General features: G+C 37.5%; 1 protein-coding gene across 2 annotated transcripts in view; it reads right to left on the bottom strand.

Annotated features, from left to right (window-relative positions):
- CNOT1 (CCR4-NOT transcription complex, subunit 1) overlaps window positions 1–21,940 on the bottom strand; it is a 100,005-nt gene that overhangs the window by 37,178 nt on the left and 40,887 nt on the right. For both annotated transcript variants that reach the window (XM_006878723.1, XM_006878724.1), the window contains exons 9-18: window positions 20,853–20,979; window positions 20,616–20,726; window positions 17,114–17,284; window positions 14,687–14,814; window positions 13,377–13,617; window positions 7,695–7,814; window positions 6,885–7,007; window positions 6,535–6,686; window positions 2,163–2,313; window positions 855–1,056 (exon numbers count right to left, since the gene is read on the bottom strand). In XM_006878723.1, the coding sequence (XP_006878785.1) occupies window positions 855–1,056; window positions 2,163–2,313; window positions 6,535–6,686; window positions 6,885–7,007; window positions 7,695–7,814; window positions 13,377–13,617; window positions 14,687–14,814; window positions 17,114–17,284; window positions 20,616–20,726; window positions 20,853–20,979 (1,526 nt within the window). The remainder of the gene's footprint in view (window positions 1–854; window positions 1,057–2,162; window positions 2,314–6,534; window positions 6,687–6,884; window positions 7,008–7,694; window positions 7,815–13,376; window positions 13,618–14,686; window positions 14,815–17,113; window positions 17,285–20,615; window positions 20,727–20,852; window positions 20,980–21,940) is intronic.

Below are 21,940 nucleotides of genomic sequence, written 5' to 3'. Positions count from 1 at the left end.
TTATTATAGGTTAACATGCAAAAAAGGTATACATTCTCTAAGCATATTAACAGTATACATAGTCAAAAATAAGTGAGTCTATTTTTCTCAATAATGACAATAAGACAATTTCATGCACTATGTTTGGCAGGGTGGAGAGACAGCCCAGGAGAGGAAGATTCCGGATGAAATGGACTGATAGAGTAACTAGGACAATGGGAGTAGATGTGTCGAGTCAGACTGGCTCAGGATAGGGCAGGATTCAGAGGTGTTGCTTTGTGTTGTACTGTGACCCATCACAGGCGACTTGAAAGCACATAACAACAACATCCTTTTACCAGGGGACTAAAGCCTTCTTCATTCCCTTCAATGTTAATGAACAAAATTTAACAATATTAGAACATTGTTAGGAATCCTTAATAAGAATAGTAACTTTGGTTTAAAGAAAGTCAACATTAGGGCTAGAACCACAAAGCAGCAGTGTTAACTACCTTAAAGGTCATGACAGCATTTCGATTCTTAGATTTTAGTATTCCAATATATTAATAAAAGATACAGCTGTCTGAACAAACAATGGGCACAGCAAAATAAAAAGTAATCTTTACTTCGATCTAATATATGTTTATTCTTTCACAGGCTCCTTACTGAAAAATTAACTTCACCAATAAATATGTCTTAATTCTTCCATTTTATTAGATTCAATTAGAATCTAATAAATTAGAACGCTTTTTCCTAACTCTGGGTATAAAAACTCTTTGCAAAGATACTCGTTTAAGCATCTTACCTTAACAAAACTGCTCCCAAACCCTTATTTCACACTAATGCACAATGAAAGTATAAACACTTTGCTCCCAACCCACTCTCTGCCCTCTTACCTGGAAGCTGTGACGAAAGTCCTCCAATACCACTGAAGGCGGTTGTTTGGTTTGGAGTAGAAAGAGGTGGAAATGCTTTTGCTGGTGACTGAGGGGTACTGAAGGCAGAACCCAAATTTGGAGGAAAACCCTGCATACTCTGGGTGTGAGGGGCAGCTGAACCACTTATACTAAGAGATGCCATTCCACCAAGAGAGTCAATCTAAAAAAAACATTACAAAAATATATTCATATATGTCATAAGTTGTAAAACTCCACGTTAATTGGGATGGTACTTAAATCCTAACCAAGCCAAGTGTCCCAGCCTTACTATGTCACATATGGGACAGATTTAAAGAGTTTGTGACATAGTGCCAAAGCCATAAAATGAGGGATATTGAACTTCAAGAATTCTTTAGATGAACTGCTATACATCTGCAGTAATAGACATTTAGTAGCAAACAAGCAACTGTGATTATCCTTAGAACTTTCAATTAGCTTTTAAGTAGAAAGAGTACCAAGCTAAATTATGTAACTCTCAACAAAATAAAACATTACAGGAGCTAGAAATCAATCTTCCAGGGAAAGGGGGGGGGGGAATCCCACAACATATGATTGACCAAAAGATGTAAAAACAAACGAAATACAAGTAGTCCTCACATTATTTATAAATTAGTTCTGCTCCTAAGTCCGTCCTTAAGTTTAATTTCTATTTAAGCAGGAAGAACGATGTTTTAAATCAAACAACAGTTACTACAATTATAGACTATACAGATCGTGTATGTTATTACCTACATTAAAAATACCAACCCAACAACCCACTAAGGAAACATTTCCAGATATAGGGGAACACCTTAAAACAGTAGAGTAATAACAAGTGCTTGTTTACATCTACTCCTCACTTAATGACTACCTTGTTATCCAGTATTTTACACCTATAACAATCTCTTCTGAACATTACCAATATACAGGACAATAAAAAGTGCCAACATAAGAATAACTTTGACTAAGATAGTTAAGGTACTATTATCAATTTGTCTGGGCCATGACTTTCAGTGGTTTGGCAATTATAATGATGACTGGGTTCAAAAACAGTGCTTATTTCTTAAGACTCCAAGTCTTATTTCAAAACAAAACTCTTATAATTTACCTCAACTGTTTTGTATCTTTCCTCTAAATCATGTTCTATTTAAAATATAATCATGTACTTATTTAAGATGTAATATATTCAAATATTTTTTCTTTGAATTACTAGTATAGACACACAAGTTTATTCTATTTCAAGTTCATGAATAAAAAGCTGATAAACAAACTCTAACTTCGGTTTACCTGAACAGGAGAAATAGCGTCTAAGCTGCTAGCGCTGGGAGGGCGTCCTTTTGGCATAACTCCAGGGGGAGCCTGTCTAGACTTGTTCATCACATTACTACAATTAGCAACCATGGTGAGGATGGTTTCTGATAACTCCTGAGAAACACTCCTAAAGAGATAATTTTAAAAGTGAAAATTATAACTTGTTATTCACCAAGTTAAACATCAAAACAAAACTAATCTGGTTTTCTGATAAAGGAAATTATGGCTAATTTCTGCCTTATCTACGAATTTTGTATTTATTACCAAGTGTCAATCAGACAAATAGCTACAGATTGTATGAAAAGTATGTAATTATTACTCCTGAAAATAAAGTCTTTGGACACAGGAAATAATAAACTTCAGAGTATTTGAAACATTTCATATTCTTCAAATTTCATATTCTCTCAAATACTGATGTTCCCCAGATGTAACAAAGGAAAAAGTAGATTTTAAAATTATAAATGCACATGAATCAAAGGAATTTAATCAACAATGTAAAAGACAATATACAGAATGGAGAAAATACTTGGAAACCATTTATTAGAAAAGAACCTCAACTTAGTAATTCAACTCTCTGCTTTCAAGTTGACTGACTCAGAGATGACCCTCCAAGTGGTTTTCAGAGGCTGTTAATCACATGGGAGGAGACTGTCCATCCTTCTCCCTAAGAGCTACTGGTGGATTTAAACTGCCAGACAGGCACTGCCTTTAAGGTTCGCAGCACAAAGCTCACCAGTCTAGGCCACCAGAGAGAGAGAGAGAAAGTGATTTATCAGAGAAAGAAAAGTCCACTATTTCTCTTAAATTAAGCTACAAGAAAGTCCAAAGATTCCACTCTATCAAAAGTAGAAAATTTTAATACCTGGGAAAACCAAAGCAGTGTCACAACGTTATGGCTTTCATAAAATTACCCATATTAAAAAAACTTCCTCCAATTTAACAACAAAGACAAAAACATTTAAAAAAAAAAAAGGAGAAATACCTGAATAGACATTTCACCAAAGAAGATAAGGAAATAATCAATAAGCACATGAAATGATGACCAATGTTATTAATCATTAAACTCAACAGTTGTCAAGTTGGAACTGACCATTCATTAGGTTTGCAGAGGTTGTAAATTGCTAGGAGAGGAAGTTACTTATCTTTCCCTCACAGAGCAGTTGATGGATCCTAACTATTACCTACTTTGGGGTTGGCAGCACACATTCTTACAATGCCACCCACGAGAGCTCCCTACACATTGCCACACACTTTTAAATTGACGACTGTGCTTAGAAACACATTTTTCCCCCCAATGTAGTACCGTCATTTGCAGCATTGTGTTAATCACTGAAGAAACAAATCAAAACCACTGTGTGAAACTTTGGTTCTCAACCAAGAGACATAAATAAAGTCTAGAGCAACTGAATGGTTTTTGTGGTGTTTTTTTTGTGTTTGTTTTTTTTTTAAGGAGAGCAGAAGTGCGTTTTCGTGAGTTGGAATCAACTTAAGGTAGTGGCATTTCTCTTTTTCCTTGTTTGCGATTGTCAGAAAAATAGAAAACAAGTGCTAGCAAGAACGCAGAGAAAGTAGTACCCCTCACTCATTGTTGATGGGGCTGTGGAAACAGCCTGTGTGGAAGATTGCTAGTTCTATAAGGTCAAAGATGTATTACCAAAGGATCAGTAATTCTACTCTTAAGCATATGCCCTAAAGAATACAAAACAGAAACACAACTACCAGATGGTTCTGGTGGCCTAGTGGTTAAGAAGCTGTGCTGCAATTCCAAAAGCACACAGTTCGAATCCATCAGCTGCTCTGTAGGAGAAGGATGGATTTACTGTCTCTGGAAACCTGCTGGAGAGCCAGCTATTGGGTAGGTAGGTTCCACCTCAACAGTATACACAACAGAAGGCATCTAACAGTATAAACAGAAACACAACTACCAATGTTCAAGGATGCCTTATTCAAAATAGCCAGAAAGGTAGAAGCTAACTATCAACAGATGTATAAATGTGGTATGTTGTTCTTGTTAAGTGTGGTTGAGTTGAGTACAGCTCACAGCAACCCTGAACCTGTTCTATCCTATGCTATCTTTATTATCTCTGAAACATTTTCACAAGGTGAAAAACAGTGAGTGAATCAATCCCAATCTATCTTAATCGAGGGTCTTCCTTTCTTTCACTGTCCCTCAACTTTTCCAAGCATGAGGTCCCTTCTCCAATGAATAGCTAGTTTCACCATGCTTGCATTTGAATGCATGTTTTCCAAGAAATATATGTCTGCATTTCCAGCAGTCCATGGGATATTGAGCACCCAAAATTATACATAACGAAAACAAACTAAATCAGCCATCCACGATAATCTCCAGTGTGCCACAAACAGCTGTGATATTTAAAAGTAGCTTCAGTTCTTTCTAGGAATCTCTGAATAGGTATGATTTGTGCAACGCAGGGGACGCAACACTAAAGAAATGGAGCTCTGACACATTCTACAACACACATGAATTATGAAAACACGGTAAGTTAGAAAAGGAGTGCTACTGCATCTGCATCATTTTATGTGCAAAACCTATCTGGAATCTGACAAATCTAGATACTCAACAGTTTATCAGTCATTACTAAGAGTGAAACAGAAAGGGAAGAGAGTCTATTAGTTCAGGGCCTGTATATCTATTAAGAATGGAAAAGTATATAAACAAATTAGTGGCTGACAGTGGAAAACATAATGAACATAATTAATGTCAATAAACTGTACAGTTAAAAACATGATAAACTTCTGTTATATATATTTAGTTACGGCTGTTATGCATCATTCAGTAAGGGTGGCAGTGCAACTCCTCACCATTAAGCCATCAGACCTCCACAAGTTTTTCTCACTAGGCAGTGAAAGATTCCCCATCTCAGCTTTTAGATTGACATGTCATCTGTCAGCAAGACTGAAGAACTACCCCTCATACTGCTTGGTAGTTATACCAACGATTCTATAAAGCGAAATCGGGCAGTATCTAACCAATCCTTATACATGTATTTACTCTTTAATCTGGCAAAATTACTTCTATTTATTGACATAAAACATTTGGCAAAGACAATGGACAAAGAACACTATTACATTTCTAAGACACAAAGAATGAAAATTATTCTACCAAGAGAATATTGACTGAATAAGCCATGGAACAAAGCGGTGTAAGCATGAGAAGATAAAAGTATGACTAAAATAAACAGGAAGATACAACTTAGGCTTAGATATTACAAAATTTCATACTTCTTCCCAAATAATCTACAAATTTAATCCAACCACAATCAAAAAATTCAGTAGCATCTTTAACAGGATTTGGCAAGAATTGTTCTTTAAGTGCATAGCTGGCTTTTCTAGATATTTCAGTTCTCAAAACTGTGTATTAAGAAAAAAAACACGCAAAAAAAAAATTAAAAGAAAAAAACACATAAAATAAAACTACAAGAAAAAAATAATCCCTAACCAGTTAGGGAACAAAAGGGAGAAAACAAAACAAAAGAAAAAAACCAAACTACAACAAAAAGCAAAATCTAGTAATTAAAAGACAAAAGGTAAAGGTAGTAGTAATATGGATAGAGGTGAGGAACAAAGAATCAGCTGTCCCCGAGTTATCTGGAGGAACAGAGTTAGCTGTTGTTACTGAGGGGTAAGGTTCTCAACACTATCCTTTTCGCCACCTGAGGGACAAGACAGATGACCCTTTAGTGGATTTCTGAAGGCTCTAAATCATACAAGAGACTGTCCGTTCACCTTGCACTCCTGGAGACACTAATGGATTTGAAATGCCTTAAGTGCTGCCCTTGGGTTAGCAGTGTAACTCCCTACACCACCAGGGCTCCCTTGAATGACAGAAGTATTACTACTCATAGTGTTATTTAGCTTTAGATTTTATTCAGTCTTTGTAGATCCTTCTTCAGGTACAACAGATTTAACAGCAAATAATCCTTTTTTTTTTTTTTAAAGGGACACTAGCATAAAGACATGTATCTCAATAGAAGAAATTTCAGAGTTCAGGTCTAAACATTTACATTTATGGATAAAATCTCCCCCATTCTTTTTTTAGAAAACCATCTAAAGGAGAAAAAATAGTTTTGTTTACAAATGGTGCTAGGGCACTTGGTTAACAATGTTTACGAGTGAGTTTGTTGTCCTATTTCACACTGTGTACAACTACTGAAAATATGTGAATATTTGTTCATCTAGGGAATATTACGGTTGAATGAGTCAAAGTGGCAGCACCTATGTGGCTAAAAATAAATATCACATATATTTAACATATGTATAATTAATATATAATTACATAATTAATTCTACTATTAAGTACAATACTTTTTAAGCATGATCTTCCTACCCCGCACAAGCTTGCAGGCAGGCCAACATGGTTGCCAGCGTCTCTGGAGGAAGTTGTGCGCTTTTGGGTTGATCTTTCTCTGGGGCAAGTCCACCCAGAATAGAAGGGCACCGTCTCTTTAAAAAGGTCATACATGCCTGGATAAAAGGCTCCTGGAAAAAGAAAAAACAACCCTCTGAATGCATCTGCAAGCAATGCATATGAATTGTTTTCAGATTAAAGACAACTACTAGACAGCATGACCAAAATTCATAATAAAAAGTATCTTAGTACTATTTAAAAGATGTTTCTTTATCCATTGTAACCATCAAGATTAAAAGGCAGAAATGAATAAACAAATTCTGCTTTACCCCATGCTCTCTAATTTTATCTGTGAGCCACTTGTCAAGTTTGAGGTATTCTCGACGTGAAGCAAGTGCAGCAAGGTCAATAACAAAGGCAAATGGAGTACCATTTAGCAGCATTGATAAGGCCTAAAGAAAAAGAGCATTAGAAACTACAATCAAGCAGTTAAGTAACCCTTTCTGTGTCTCAAATCTACATTTCTGTGTTCATTTTCACAGACTAGTATAATAAAACATACTACTAATGTTCAGTAGTAAATACCACTAGTATTTCCCTAGAGTAAGATTACACTTTAAAAGTCAACACCACACTACCTATCTCCCCACCACAAAAATGTTTCAAAAGCCTTTTCAAATAATTAAAACCTAGGACCCAGCGAGACTCAAAACAGGAATACTTATTCCTTCCTCATTTTATAAAATCTAAGCAATTTCCTCTAACCTAACCATAAAAGTTCCTAACACCAGGGCTCTTAAATACTGTAAGAGTCAAATTCTTTGTCAGAAGATCCTGTTGATTCTAACCAAATACACTATAAGGTTTCAACTCAAATAGTTTCTCTACAGATTTTACCTCACAGACTGCCTCCCAGAAAAGCTTAATTATCACTTGCTTTAAAGCAGCCTTTCAAATATCAAAGACTAGTGAACAAATAATGAAAGTTAAAACATATTTTTCCTTGCCTAAAATTACTGTTCTAACCTTTCTACCTAATACAGTTCTAAATCTGAATTTCTAAGGCGTCCTATTTACTTTTATTAAAAATTAGAGGATTCTTTCAAATTGTTAATAAAAATCAATCTGCCCAAATTTACCTTTAAGTCCTGTGCCACATCAAGTATTCGAGACAATTTGGCCTGGTCATACTGCTCCCCTCGCATATACCACTCTGCCATTGCATGCATGATAAGTTGGCGAATTGAGGGAGACTGCCCCTATGGGAAAGAAGGGTGAAGAAAAGGATTAAACAGTAGCATTACTAAACATTTTGTAATGTTTAGGCACAATTCCAAATTTCCAGCTACTTGCTTTTACTAATGTAAAAACCAGTTTTATCAGTACAGGTATTTCTAAGTTTTGGCCCCAAGAAAATAATGGCATTACAAAATATGCACTCAATAACTTTTTCTCATGGGATAGCCGTTTATTTCACACCTTTCAAATGAGGCCTCTTATCGAGGATATATAGTCAATTTAACAAATTTGTCTCATCAAAATCTGCCAATACCTTTTCTAATACTAAATATGGTTAGACTAGAAGAATAACATGAATTTTTATTAAATTTATATTAATTTCTTTAAAACTAATTCCTAATTTTCTGTTCTATAAAGACAAGTTTAAATAAACCATCTTTCATATTGCAATAGTATAGTATTATATACCTTTTCAGTCAGCAGTATTTGTACATTAGTAGTAATGCTGGCTGTTTCCAAATATTCATTTAAAAAAAATGACTAATTTTTTACCAAAAGAAAATTAACATGTTGCTAGGTTCTATTACTCACACAACCAAGGGGGTTTTTAACAACCTAGTTTTAAGAAATAACATTTTCAGCTCTAAGAGATAAACGTCAGTTTAACAAATTGAGAACAAAACAGTTGTTGTTGTTAGGTGCCATTAAGTCAACTACAACTCATAGCGACGCTGTAAACAACAGATCTAAACCCTGTTCTGTCTAGTGGCATCCTCACAATCTCTGTCACACTGATGATGTCTGTAGTAGTCCCTGCGTAAATCGACCTGGCTGAGGTTTTGTCTCACTTTTAGCCATTCCCCCACCTTTCCAAGCACACTGTCCTTCTCCAAGGAATAGCTTTTCCTAGCAACATGTCCAAAGCATGTGAGGCGAAGCTTTGCCATCCTTGCCTCCAAGGAGCACTCTCATTGCACCTTCTCCAAGACATATCTGTTTGATCTTCTGACAGTCCATGGGATATTCAGTACGCTTCTAAAACACCACAGTTCAAATGTGCTACAAACTTGGTTACTAGGCAAGAATTCTGATTTGCTGAGTCTTAGATCTCCAGGTTCTCACACAGTAGACATTTCTCTCAGAATTGACATCAAGGCAGTTGCTACCACTATACTATCTCCAAATCATATTGTAGTAGCTGTCCTCAGAGCGGTAGAAGAGTCAAGTTGAAGCAGGACTGAACAGACAGTTCCTAGTCTGTAGCCTCACTATCTCAGTTACAGTGAAGACGACCTGAGACTGACTGGGCAACAAAAATGCTGCCATGTCAAAGTCCCTAGGAATTTAATAAATTGGAGGATGGGGAGACAGCAAGGTGCGCTTTACAGAAAGACAGCTTATAAAAACACATAAAAATGATTAAAGATCTTATGAATCACGCCTACCGGGTGAACATCAGGAAGGTTATGCAGTCATACCAGATCAAAAGGGCAGCATGTGCCCAAAAATAAGCTAAAAAGCCAAGAAATAAAAAGAGAAAACAAGGAATGGGTGTTGTTATAATGTGGGGACTACATTCAATGTCACAAAACAAGAGGATAAGGAATGGCTTATTAAATACCAATCTGGTCTATACACCTGTAAGACGAGAAAAAGTTGTTTTTGTGTTTTGGGTTTTTTTTTTGTCACTGTTCATGGTTTATTTGGTGTTTTAGTTGGTAATGTTTTGTTTTTAAAAACAGGAATGATTATAGGGTTGAAGGAGAGTAGCTATAAAAGGTACTTTAAGTAAAGGAGAAGACTAAGGCACTTTTATTTGTCATAGTAAAGCTACAGTCTTATAGAACAATAAAGAAGCCTTAGTCTACCCCATAAAACCCAGCTGTTCCACTGCTAGGTATATACCTGAAGAAAAATAGAACTGACCATAAATGGAGACTTCTATCTACAGCCTATGTTAATAGAATTACTCACAAAAGCAAGAAAACGTAAATAGCCCAAATGTCCATCCACAAACAAATGAACTGAAAAATTATGGTTGTTGTTATTGTTATGTGCCATCGAGTCGTTTCCGACTCATAGCGACCCTATGTACAACAGCCCTAAACCCTGCTCTACCCTGTGCCAATCCCACTGCCTCTGACACACCCATCCCGATTACCCCAGTCACTGAATCAATCCACCTCATAGAGGGTCTTCCCCTCCTGCGCTGTCCCTCCACTCTACCCAGCATGATGTCCCTCTCCAAAGACCTGTCTCTCCTAACAACATGTCCAAAGTATGTCAGGCGAAGCCCCAGAATCCTTGCCTCCAAGGAGCAGCCTGGTTTAATCCTCTCTACGATGAATCTGTTTGTTTTCTTGGCAGTCCATGGTACATTCAATACTCTTCTCCAGCACCACAGCTCAAAGGTGTCAATTCTCCTTCTGTCCTCCCTAGTCACTGTCCAACTCTCTGATGCATAACAAGTGATTGCAAAAACCATGGCCTGTATCAGGCGCACCTTAGTCTCCAGAGAGACACTGCTGCTCTTTAGAGAGGTCCCTAACAACAGACTTTTCCATCGCAATACGTTTTTTGATTTCCTGGCTACTGGTGCCAAGAGTGTTGACCGTGGAGCTGAGAACACTAAGGAGAAATGATCTCATAAAATACAACATGGGAAGAGTCTAGAGAGCATTATGCTGATTTTCAGAAGGGCAAATACTGCGTAATATCATTACTGTGAAATTAAATGGATAACTGGTAAGATGTATTATTATAAAATTCTAAAAGGAAAAGGGAGGCAGGCAATGGGAGGGGCGCAAAGGGATAACATGTGGTGGGTGGAGGGGGGGGTTGAAGGAAGATCCAGTGGAGATCTGTTAAGACAGGGTGATAATGAGCCTAGAATACTGGTGATTAATTTTATGACACAATGTATGTGAATCATGATATGAAACAATATGAAGAAATGTGTGAAGCATTTCTTAAATTCAAGCCACAAGTTGCAATGTTTAAGGATGCTATGGGCAGAATAATTAATGATTCAGGAAGCATTAAAAGATGATGGAAGGAGTATACTGAGTCAAAGAATTGGCTGACACAGAAGAATTTCAAGAAACAATCTATGATCAAGAGGTAATGGTTATGAAGGAGGAAATGCAGGCTGTTCTGAAAGACCTGGAAAAAAATAAAGCCCCAGGAATTGATGGAATACCAACTGACTTATTTCAGCAAACAGATGCTGCCCTGCGTGTGTTCATCAAGTTGTGCCAAGAAATCTGGAGGACAACTAGTTGGCCAGCTGACTTGAAGAGATCCGTATTTATTCCCATTACAAAAAAGTGTGGAAATTTTCCAACAATATCACACACTAGCAAAATCCTGCTGAAGATTATCCAGAAAAGACCTGAATAGTACACTGATAGAGAATACAAGACAGACAAGCTAGGTTTAGAAAAGGTTGTGGCACTAGGGATATTATTGTCAATGTCAGATGGATCTTCGCAGAGAGCATAAAGTACCAGAAGAATATCTATTTGTGTTTCATTGACTGTGCAAAGGCATTTGGCTTTGCGGATCACAATAAATTGTGGCTAACTTTGAGGAAAATGGAAATCTCAGAACACTTGATTATGCTTATACGAAACCTGTATTTGGACCAAGAATCAGTCTTCGGAACAGAGCAAGGAAACATTGCATGGTTCAAAACAAGAAAAGCAGTATGTCAGGGATGAATCCTGTTCTCACATCTTTTCAATCTGTACGCAGAACAGATGGTTTGGGAGGCAGGGCTTTATGAGAAGTGTGGCATCAAGACTGGAGAAAGACTCATTGACGCAGATGACACAACCTTGCTTGCTGAAATTGAAGAAGACCTGAAGCACTTGCTGCAAAAGGTCAAGGACTGTACTCTTCAATATAGATTGAAGCTCAACATCAAGAAGATGTTGAGTGTTCTAACCACTGGGCCAATTGGTAGCACCATAATAGATGGAGAAGAGAATGAGGTTGTTAAGCAATTACAGCTTGCTCAGATCTGCAAACAACAGTCTTCGCACCAGCAGTCAGGAAATGAAAAAACAAATTGCACTAGGAAAATCTGCTGTCATGGACCTCTCCAAAATGCTAAAAGAGCAACGATGTCAGTCTAAATATAAAGGTGCACATTATCCAAGCCATGATCTTATCTCAATTACTTGCTATGCTTCAAGAGTTGGACAGTGACCAAGGATGACAAAAGAACAAATGTATTCGAATTACGGTGCTGAAGAGTCTTGAACATACTATGGACTGCAAAGAAAACAAATAGGTCTGTCTTGGAGAGGGTTAAATCAAGTCTCTCCTTGGTGGTTAGGATTTTGAAGTTCTGCCTCACTTACTTTCGGCACATGGCCAGGAGAGATTGGACCGTGGAGTAGGGCACCAGGCTCAGACGGATGGATGGTTGCTCAGGAGAGGAAGACCCTGGATGAGATCGACTGATAATGACTGAGGCAATGGGGGTTGGTGTGTCAAAATTAGTGAGAATGGCTCAGGAAAGGGAAGGGTTCAGAGCTGCTGTACATATAGGGTCACTATGCATCGCAGGTGACTCAACCAATAACATTCTATGACAGGTTTGGAGGCAGGAATGGCATCCACTTCCTAAACAACATGACTCTGGAAACTATGAACTTTGATAAATGTCTATAGCTGTAGAGGGGCTTTTCAGGCATTTTGTTCATAGGGTTGCTGAGTCATGCTTGACTCGAAGGCAAACCACAACGTTTTAATATTAGTTCAGGAATTGGAACAAACATACAATGTCAAGGTATTAAAAAAAACTGGAGGGAAAGATAAAGCAAACACTGCACATTCTGCTCAAATTTTCTGTAAAACTAAAACGGATTTTTAAAAATCAGCCCATTTATCTTAACAACCTAAGTACCCTAGCATAACTTTCAAAATACTTATTTTGTTGCTGTTGATCAACTTGACTCCTAGCTCATGAGTTTTATTTTTTCATGTCCACATGATTCTTTCTTATAGCCAAAACAGTTTATAACAGTAAACTTTTTCTAGAATGTAAGAAAATTCCAAGATTTAAAAGCACTTGTTTTTTTAGTTGCTGTAATGTGCTGTCAAGTTGCCTGCAACTTCTAGTGACCCTACATACAACAGCCCTCAATGCTGCTCTATCCTGTGTCAATCTTACTATCTCTGACACATCCATCCCGATCACCCCAGTCACTGAATCAATCCACCTCACCGAGGGTCTTCATCTCTTGTGCTGTCCCTCCACCTTCGCAAGCATGACTTCTCTCCTTACAACATGTCTAACGTATGTCAGACAAAGCTTCAGAATTCTTGCCTCCGAGAAGCAGTCTGCTCTCACTCTCTCTAGGATAAACTTGTTTGTTTTCCTAGCAGTCCATGGTATATTCAATATTCTTCTCCAGAATCACAACTAAAAGGCATCAATTTTTCTTCTATCATCCTTAGGCACTGTATAACAAATTCAAGCCTCAAGTTGCAATACTTAAATATGCTATTTTTCTTTTAGAAGCCTCCATTATCCAAAGACTATCAAGAATTTAGAAGAAATGACCATGTCTTACCTGCCCATGCCATGCATAGTGTAAAATAATAGCAGAATTGGGATGATTTCCGAGGAAAATTGGCATCAAAGTAGAGATGAGTTCATGGCGTAAGGTGTGCCAGGAGGTGTTGATTTGTAATAAGGCCAATACCAGCATGTCTGGACAGTGTTTGATAGGGAAGCTGAAAAGTTGCTTTACTTGTTCATACTGTCCCACCTCTGCAAGTCTTAGCAGAGATTCAATCAAATCCAAGCTCTTCCTACATAATAAGGAAGATCCTCAATCAATGAACATACAAGTATACAACATTCATTTTCAAATAAAGTCCTGTGCCATCATTCTGGATAAAACCAAGTGGCTATCATTGTCTAACATTTGAAAAACAGATTTTTACAATTTACGCTTTTAGTGCTTATACTCATCATAAAATACATGCTGGGTTTAAAAAATGGCTAAACTACTAACTAGTAGCTATATGTTGGCAATGTGAATAAACTAATGACAGTTAAGAACAAAAGATCTGAGTGACAACCTATAATAATAAAAACTACAGCCCAGAACATCCTATGTGACATTTTACTCATTCTAAAGAGTTGTTCTGAGCTAGAATCTATTTAACTTGGTACAACCTCAAACAAGCAGGTTCATGGAAAACCCATGCTGCAGAGCTGATTGTAAAAATTATGTGATACACGTTTGCAACAAAGTGAGGTTCCCCGACTCCCCTTAAAAAAAAAAAAAGAAAAAAGTGCTTGCTGAGGCTACTTATTAATGAACACAATACCTCATGAGGCTTGACTTCTTGGCTTCGGGATTGAGGGTCATGATTTCAATAATCCTAGTAACATGTTGGGTACTAATATTCTTCCTATTCTGTTAAATAGCGGTCTTAAAAATCTCTAAGCACCTATCCCCAAAGTACATTCATTAACTGTAGCAATTAAGGAAGCAGAAGAGTCAGGAATAAAATAGTGTGGAATGTGTAGATAACTGCCTTCATAAACAACTACATCCATGGTCATGAGACCACAAGTCTATCGGGGGGCAGTTACTCTATTTTAATGAGGGAAGAACAACTCCAAAAAGGAAGGTGAGAATGGCTGCACAGTTAAGAACGTTACCAATCTCCCTAAACTATATAGACAGAAACTGGCCAAACTGGTGTGTGGCTTGTTGTTTATATTCTTAACAACAACAACAACAACAACAACAAATAGTAATTCTAGTAAGGAAGTGAATGGACTCACTAAAAATGTCATTTCTACTTTAACTACTAATTTCCAAACCAAAGAAGGGATCATTTAAAGAAGCTAGTTGAGCAAGTATACCATGTAGCAATTTCACGATTGTCATCCTCTGGTGGTGCTTTCAGAATGTCAGTGGCAACAGTATGACAGGGATAGTCAGCGAAACAGAAGATTTCCGGGTTTATGAGGGAATGCTGAATGAAGGAGAGCTGAAAAAAAAAAAAAGGGAAACAAACACCTTACTACTTTAAATGATTAGAAATATAAAAATGATAATTTTTTTCATTATGCTAGCATTAGTATTTTAATCAATCATTTCTTTTCAAAATTTTACATTATCTTTTTGAAGGAAATAGCAAAAAATAAGGCCCCAGGAATAGATGGTATACCAATTGCCCTATTTCAGCTAACAGATGCTGCTTTGGATGTGCTCACCAAGTTGTGCCAAAAAATATGGAGAACAACCACTTGGCCAACTGACTGGAAGAGATCTATATCTGTCCCCATTCCAAAGAAGGGTGACCCAACTGAGTGCGGAAACTACAGAACAATTATCACTGATTTCACATGCAAGCAAGACTCTACTGAAGATTATCCAAAAATGACTGGAACAGCACATCAGCAAAGAACTGCCGGAAGTCCAGGCTGGGTTTAGAAGGGGTCGCAATACTAGGGATATTGTAGCTGATGTTAGATGGATCTTAGCTGAAAGCAGGGAATACCAGAAGAATGTCTGTGTTTCATTGATTATGCAAAGGCGTTTGACTGTGTGGATCATAACAAATCGTGGCTGACTCTGAGAAGAATTGGAATCCCAGAACATTTAATTGTGCTAATGCAAAACCTATACTTGGACCAAGAGGCAGTCATCAGAACAGAGCAGGGTAACACCGCATGGTTCAAAATTGGGAAGGGTGTATGGTGTATGCCAGGGATGTGTCCTATCTCCATACCTTTTCAACCTGTATGCAGAGCAGATTATCTGAGAGGCTGGGCTCTATGAGGACAAGTGTGGCATCAGGATTGGTGGAAGATCTATTAACAATCTGTGTTATGCAGATGACACAACCCCGCTTGCCAAAACTGAGGAGGACCTCATGCACTTGCTGCAGAGGGTCAAGGACTGCAGCCTTCAGTATGGACTGAGGCTCAATGTCAAGAAGACAAAGATTCTCACCACTGGACCAACTGGTAACATCAGGATGGATGGGCAAGAGATTGTGACTGTTCAAAGCTTCAGTTTGCTCAGCTCCACAGTCAACACCCTTGGCACCAGCAGTCAGGAAATAAAAAAACGTATTGCGATGGGAAAGTCTGTTGTTAGGGACTTCTCTAAAGTACTCAAGAGCAACAGTGTCTCTCTGGAGACTAAGGTGCGCCTGATACAGGCCATGGTATTTGCAATCACTTGTTATGCATCAGAGAGTTGGACAATAACTAGGGAGGATAGAAGGAGAATTGATGCCTTTGAGCTGTGGTGCTGGAGAAGAGTATTGAATGTACCCTGGACTGCCAAGAAAACAAACAGATTCATCCTGGAGAGGGTTAAACCAGACTACTCCTTGGAGGCAAGGATTGTGGGGCTGCATCTGACATACTTTGGACATGCTGTAAGGAGAGACAGGTCCTTGGAGAGGGACATCATGCTTGGGAGGGTAGAGGGACAGTGCAAGAGGGGAAGACCCTCTATGAGGTGGACTGATTCAGTGACTGGGGTAATCGGCATGGGTGTGTCAGAGGCAGTGAGACTGGCACAGGATAGAGCAGGGTTTAGGGCTGTTGTACACAGGGTCGCTATGAGTCGCAAATGACTCGACGGCACATAACAATAACAACAACAACAACATCCTTTCTAACTCATAGGTGATTCAGATACGTGAAAGGTGTGCAACAAGATGATCTTGAAAACAAATGTTAGCAAATTATGGGGGAAAACTTCATTACTGTGCCTGAACAAAACTATGGTTAAAATAAGTAAATAAAACTATGGTAAAGCTCTTTCAAGATTTATAATAGCATTCATTTGCTTAGCTATGTAAAACATGTTAAAAGACTATTTCAATCAATGGGTAGATAGTACTACAAATACAGTCATTACCTTGTTCCTATTTTATATTCAAAAAGAGATCTGGGACCATAATAGTTGGTTAGTAGTACTGGGCTAGAAACTGAAATTTAAACTGAGTAGCTAATCCAAGAAAGAAATAACTTCCTCCAATATTTGTAACCTCATTCCAAAGGGAAGGGTGCAATGAGACGGAATCTACATGACAATACTGAAGTTGTAGGGTTATTCTTGGGTTTTTTTCAGCTAAGTTTTGTGGCCCAGTGGTTAAGTCAATAGCCTTCTAATCAAAAGGTTCAAACCAAAGCTGTTCTATGGGAAGAAGTGGAGGCAGTTGGTGGCCTTGAAGATTTAGTGCTTTAGAAACTCTCCTGGGCTGTCCAATAGACTCTCAAGAGCTGTGGATTTAGTTCTGCAACTCCTAGAACTAAAATATCACTTACCTGGCCTTCTGCATGTTTCCAAGGTCTATAGATGAGGTCTACTGGAAATACTTCCATACCCAGACCTCGCTGAATGCCATAAACCACATTATGTAATCCTTTACTGTCACGAATTTGAAATCCAGGATGGTCTAGTTCATAAGTTACTTCCTTAAAATTCAAACTCGGGTTCTATAAAAGAAAAAAAAAAAGACTTCCTAAGTTTAATAAACAAAGACCAACCTAAAACTGCTATTCAATCAAATTGTTCTAATAACAAGCTCAAAGTCATTTTAATCTTGCCAGCACTTAAAAAGAGAAATCCTAAAAAAAAAAAAAAAGAGAGAAATCCTTAAAAATCAGAATCAAGTAGCTCTATGAACAAGAGTGCCCAAATTTTTTGTTGTTGGTGTTATGTGCCTACACTCACAGCGATCCTATGTACCACAGCTCTGAAGCCTGCCCTGTCTTGTGCTAGCCTCAATGACACACCTACCCCCAATGCCCTCATTACTGTATTAATCCATCTTATTTGGGGTCTTCCTCTCCTGTGCTGTCTCTCCACCCTTCCGAGCACGATGTCCTTCTCCAAGGATTGATACATCTTGGCCACATGACCAAAGTATGGGAGATGGTAGCTTAAAAATCCTAGCCCCCAAGGAGACTTGGTTTCACCCTCTCCAAGACAGACCTATTTGTTTTATTGGCAGTCCACGGTATTTTCAACACTCTTTTCCAGCACCACTACTTTCAAAAGCACTGATTCTTCTGTTATTCAGAATCACTGTCCAGCTCTCTGATGCAAAGAAAGTAATTGCGAAGACCATGGAATGGATTAGGCATACCTTAGCCTCTAGACTGACATCACTGCTTCTTAGTACTCTGGAAAGGTCCCTGGCAGCAGATTTACCCAATTCGTCTTTTGATTTCCTGACTGCTGGTGCCAAGAATATTAACTATGGAGTCGAGCAAGATGTATGTGCTAACAACCTCAATCTCTCTTCTATCTAAAATGGTGCTCCAATTGGCCCAGTGGTAAGAAACCTTTGTCTTCTTCAATCCATATTGAAAACTTTGTGACAAGTGTTTGAGGTCCACCTCAGTTTCAGCAAGCAATGTTGTGTCATCTGTGTAAGGTTGATGAGTCTTCCTCCAATCCTGATGTCACATTTCTCCTCGTAAAGCCCAGCCTCCTAAATGATCTGTTCTGCATATAGATAGACTGAAAAGGTATGGAGATAGGACCTATCCCTGACACCCTCCCTTCCTGATTTTGAACCATGGGAAGTGATCCCTCACTTCTTCTATACTCACAATATGGCCCTTAGAGTAATCTTCAGCTAGGTCAGCCTGGAGAGGGTGTTCAAGCTGGGGGTCATTCACCAGTGCTATGAGGGGCTCGATCACTTGGTCACTCTTGGTGGCTGGCTTCCAGTTTTCAGCACTAATTACTGTGAGACAGACCTGTCCCTTTACATCAATGTTCAGATGGTAGACCTTAGTTTAGAATGTGATCTTCAGTGGTTTGAATGGGTACTCTGCTGGAAAGTTGATTTCGATTCTGAAGGCCCCCTTATCGTATGGACGGTTGTCAGGAACAATAAATAAGCCCTTGCCAGGTCAATAAATTAGCTTCATTAACCTGGATGTTACAGAAGTTCTTCATGCCACATTTGTAGATTTCTTCAAGCTCCTTCATCAGCCTCCTCCTGGCCACCATCTTGGATGCTCTACTTATGCCTTTTTTTTGTCAATCTTTTGCAGTATATATATTCAAAGTTCTGTACTTGCAATAAAATAATCTTAAAAAATTATTACTTTAAAATTTGCTTCCGGGATTTACTTTAATACTATCATATTTACTGTATAACACAGCACTATTAAAAAAAAAGAAAAAAAGACACACACACATACCCCGGGTTACTCCACAAGCATGTTTCCTCCTCTTAACCTTGCCAAGACATTTCAAAAAAGTAAAACCACAGGCACAATGTGTATTTGAAATTACCATTTGGTCTCTGCCAAAAAACAATATTCAGGGAGCAAAAGGAAGGGGGCAAAAACAGGTAAACAGTTCAAACCCACATTGCAAGCATTGACTCTACAGCTCTTAGAAATCAAGAATAATCCAGGTAAAGTTATTTTCTAGAAAACAAAAATTTTTTTTTAAATTTTTATTTCATTATTTTTTGTGTGTACCGTCAAATCAGATCGGACTGGTACAGGAGGAGATTGTTCCTCCTTCTCCAGCAGAGCATCTGGTGGATTTGAACCGTGCACCTCTGAGACTGTAGTTGCATAGAAAACAAATTTTTAATAGAGAAATAAAGTACAAAGATGAAGCTACTTAGTGAAAAGGGCATGTTTTGACTTTTAACAAGAAAAAAAGATAATTTATTATTCATAGTGATAAATTTAGCTTAAAAATTCTACTATTTCTAAGATTACAGCAATGATCATATTGTATTATTAAAAGAATACGAAGTGTTCAAATTTTACCCTTCTATCATCTACTATTAAAAAAATTAACAAAGGAAAACCTAATTTCATTAGCAGCACTAAGTTCATTAGCAAACGATTTTTTGTTAAGGGGATATCTTAGCAGCAAGACAGAGGAAACCAAAGCCGTAAGATACATGATCTAAACATGATAACTGTCTGTGTGTGCACATACTAAAAAATGGTCTAAAAATTCTTTACTCTCAACCTCATGTTTTGATTCTTGACATTTCAGGAACAAAACTGACAATACTGCATACTAACTCCACTATTCTCTCACTGATTATCACTTTCTTTTAATCACTAAATTTTTTATTCTATTGTTTTAAATATTTCAACATTTTAGGAGAGGTTTTTTATTGTTTGAGGCAGAACAACAATTTACTTTTTAAGTTTGTGAATAATCTAGAAGTGAAAATAGTTAAGTATGAATTTTTATTATCCTCATCTGTCATAAGTAAGGCTTGCTATACTTACTACATCTATGTATTTTTATGATGTCTATATTAATTTCATGTATCACTAAACAATTATTAATTTACAAATTAGTCCACAGAAACCCACATATCCCTCAACCTACAAATTTACTTTATCAGTGAAGTGGTTTAGAATTGTATCCCAATAAACAGTTAACAAAATCTGCAGTTGATTATATACAATTTCTAAAACATATTTCTCTCAAGAGAGAGCTCTACTGGCCAAGTGGTAAGTAGCTGTGCTTCCAACTCAAAGGCCTACAATGCCAATCTACAAGCTGCTCTGTAGGACAAAGATGAACAATTTCCTCTTACGTAATTTACTGCTTATAAAAACCCACTGCTGGGTGAGCTATGAGTTGGTTCTGACAACACATAATAACATTAAATAATCTTAAGACACTCCAACTTTTTTGAGCCAATGAACTAAGTTCTAGACATTATTATTATTATTATTATTACAGAGCTGGACATTTAATTCATTAGAATTTTATTTCCTTAAATTATACTTAGATAATGACTCAGAACTCATGAGCATACATACTCACCAGCTCTTTCAGAACATCAATCAAGACTTCCACATTCCATGTGTGTGCTTGTGCTCCATCACTCTTATCTTTTCCATCACTCCAGATTCCACTGCCAGGAGCAGATATACTCTGTAGTTAAACAAACCCAAACATTTACTATCTTTCATTTCATGCTGGTTGTTAAAGCAATCCTAGTTCACATTAATGGAGTAAATAAAACAAACACATAGGACAGAATTAATTCTTTGTACTTACCTGTAATGGAATACCATCTGTTAATCCTGAATGAGTTCGAGCCATCATTCCTAAAACTCTTGCAACTTGGGCAGCTGTGACCTCCCGCACACCAAACTGCATGATTATGTTTCGACATTCTTCAATACTGCAACAAAAATCAACTTCATAAAAACACGACCAATCTCAATCAAGACTGTACAAAATCTACAAAACATATTCCAATTTTTTCACCTTATAACCGGAAATTTAATAAACAAGATTTTTGTCAGGCACAAAACAAGAGACTACTTCAAACCTAAGTAGTGGTCAGTTGTTATGTGTAGTCATTGTTTCAATGTATCTTTTAAAACAAATGTATTTTTCTTACACCATCATTCTCTTTTATACAATTATTCAAATACACTGTTAAATGTACATTTAGGCTTATATAATCATTTCTGTACACTGTATTTTATGTAATTACTATGAATCTGCTACTTTTATGTTTCTTCAAGTACCTCTTGTACCTTTACCTATTTCTCCACGTCTCATACCCTCACTGATCTCTGCTGTCCTAGTGATTTCCTCTTTGTTCTTCCACACCCTTTCTCCTCTTTCCCTTTTAAACAGCAATATATGTATCTTGTTCCTATTTGCTAGCTACTATAGCCTTAAGTCAATCTATTATGATGAGGGTCTTCTTTCTCTACTTCCCCAGGCTTCTCCTGACAACATGCCCCAAGGATGAGAAAGAAAGTTTCATCACCACCCTTGCCTAAAAACAACTTGGCCACACTTCATTCAAGACAGATGTATTTGCTCTTTTGGCAATCCATGGGATAGGCAATACTCTTTATCAATACTGCAACTCAAAGGCCTCAATTCTTTGGACTTCCTTATTCACTGTCCATAAGCAAATGAAACAACTGAAAATACCATTGCTTTGCTCAGGCCCACCTTAGTCTTTACACTGTATTTCTTCACACTGGTGAAGTGCTGACAATAGATTTTTCCACTATAATTAAGTCTTTTGATTTCCTGATTGCTACTACCATGAGTACTAATTGTGGAGCCAAGTAAAATGAAATCTCTGATAATTTCAATCTGTCTCTACCTATTATGATGTT

This window comes from Elephantulus edwardii, unplaced genomic scaffold, assembly GCF_000299155.1.
Source record: "Elephantulus edwardii isolate Elephantulus edwardi_28Jun2011 unplaced genomic scaffold, EleEdw1.0 scaffold00001, whole genome shotgun sequence".
Taxonomy (NCBI): domain Eukaryota; kingdom Metazoa; phylum Chordata; class Mammalia; order Macroscelidea; family Macroscelididae; genus Elephantulus; species Elephantulus edwardii.
Note: the sequence above shows the minus strand (reverse complement) of the source record. Positions and strands in the feature narration are given on the sequence as shown.